General features: G+C 67.8%; 1 protein-coding gene across 1 annotated transcript in view; it reads left to right on the top strand.

Annotated features, from left to right (window-relative positions):
- Positions 1-667: 667 nt before the first annotated feature.
- Positions 668-1,052, top strand: part of COL5A1 (collagen, type V, alpha 1) — a gene marked incomplete at its 5' end in the record, with an annotated part of 94,117 nt that continues 93,732 nt past the window's right edge. The window contains one exon of the mRNA XM_014544215.1: positions 668-839. Coding sequence (XP_014399701.1) covers positions 668-839 — 172 coding nt within the window. The remainder of the gene's footprint in view (positions 840-1,052) is intronic.

Here is a 1,052-nt window from a genome sequence, read left to right as displayed (position 1 = left end):
CCTCCCGGGAGGGGCCCAGGGGCCCGCTCCTCCCTCGCCCGTGGTTCCGCACCGTCTTGCCTGCAGGCCTGGGTCTCCCGGGGCCAATGGGAACCGGATCCGCTGTGAACTGTGGTGGGGAAATTGCCTCTTAATTGGGTGCCGACGGGAATAAAACGCGCCTGGCCTACCCCGCCACACCCGAGGCACCAACACCCAGACGGTGCACGTGAGGTTCTGTGAGCTGTGGGTCACCCCGGGCCTGAGCGCCCTGCACAGCCGCCTCCCTCCCTCCGCGGCGGGTCTGACCGCCTTCCAGCTGAGCTTTGGGGCGGTTTCTCCGGCGCCGTGAGGAGCGGTGTCTGGGAACCAGGCTGGCGTGTCCGGCCCTTGCACCCCCCTGTCCCCCGACTGGGACTTGGGAGGGAACGCGGTTTCGATCGGTGTCGGTTCCGATCGGGACGGGGCGGCCATCAGGCGGAGCACACGGGGTGTGGACCTGGGACGGGAACCGGCTGCCCGCCTGGATGTGTGTCTCTCCAAAGCGGGATCCCTGCACCCCCCCTCACCCCCCCCTCCGGCTTCAGGGCAGCTCTGACTGGGTTTCCGGTGCAGCCACCTCCCGCCCCCCTCCCCACCCGGGTGCTCTGCCTGCCTGTGACTAATCCCCTGCCCCCCCTTTGTCCTTCCAGCTCAGCCAGCAGACCTCCTGAAGGTTCTAGATTTTCACACCTTGCCCGACGGCATAACCAAGACAACAGGGTTTTGCTCCACGCGGCGGTCTTCCAAGAGCCCGGATGTCGCTTACAGAGTCACGAAGGATGCCCAGCTCAGCGCGCCCACCAAGCAGCTGTACCCTGGTGAGAGATGTGCGGGGTGCGCGGGGTGCGCGGGGCGGGGCGCACGGGGTGCTGGGGTGTGTGTGTGTGAGCGTCTCCCCTCCGCCTCTGTCCAGGAGCGGCGAGAATGCGCTCGGGTTCCTAGGAGGCCCCAGGAATGAGCCGGGTTTGATGTCAGCGAAGGGGGCGGGGGGCCTCGAGGACCCTGCCCTGCTCCAGCAGGTGCAGGTGTCT

The sequence above is a fragment of the Myotis brandtii genome, unplaced genomic scaffold, assembly GCF_000412655.1.
Source record: "Myotis brandtii unplaced genomic scaffold, ASM41265v1 scaffold357, whole genome shotgun sequence".
Classification (NCBI taxonomy): domain Eukaryota; kingdom Metazoa; phylum Chordata; class Mammalia; order Chiroptera; family Vespertilionidae; genus Myotis; species Myotis brandtii.
This window is presented reverse-complemented; position numbering and strand designations above follow the sequence as displayed.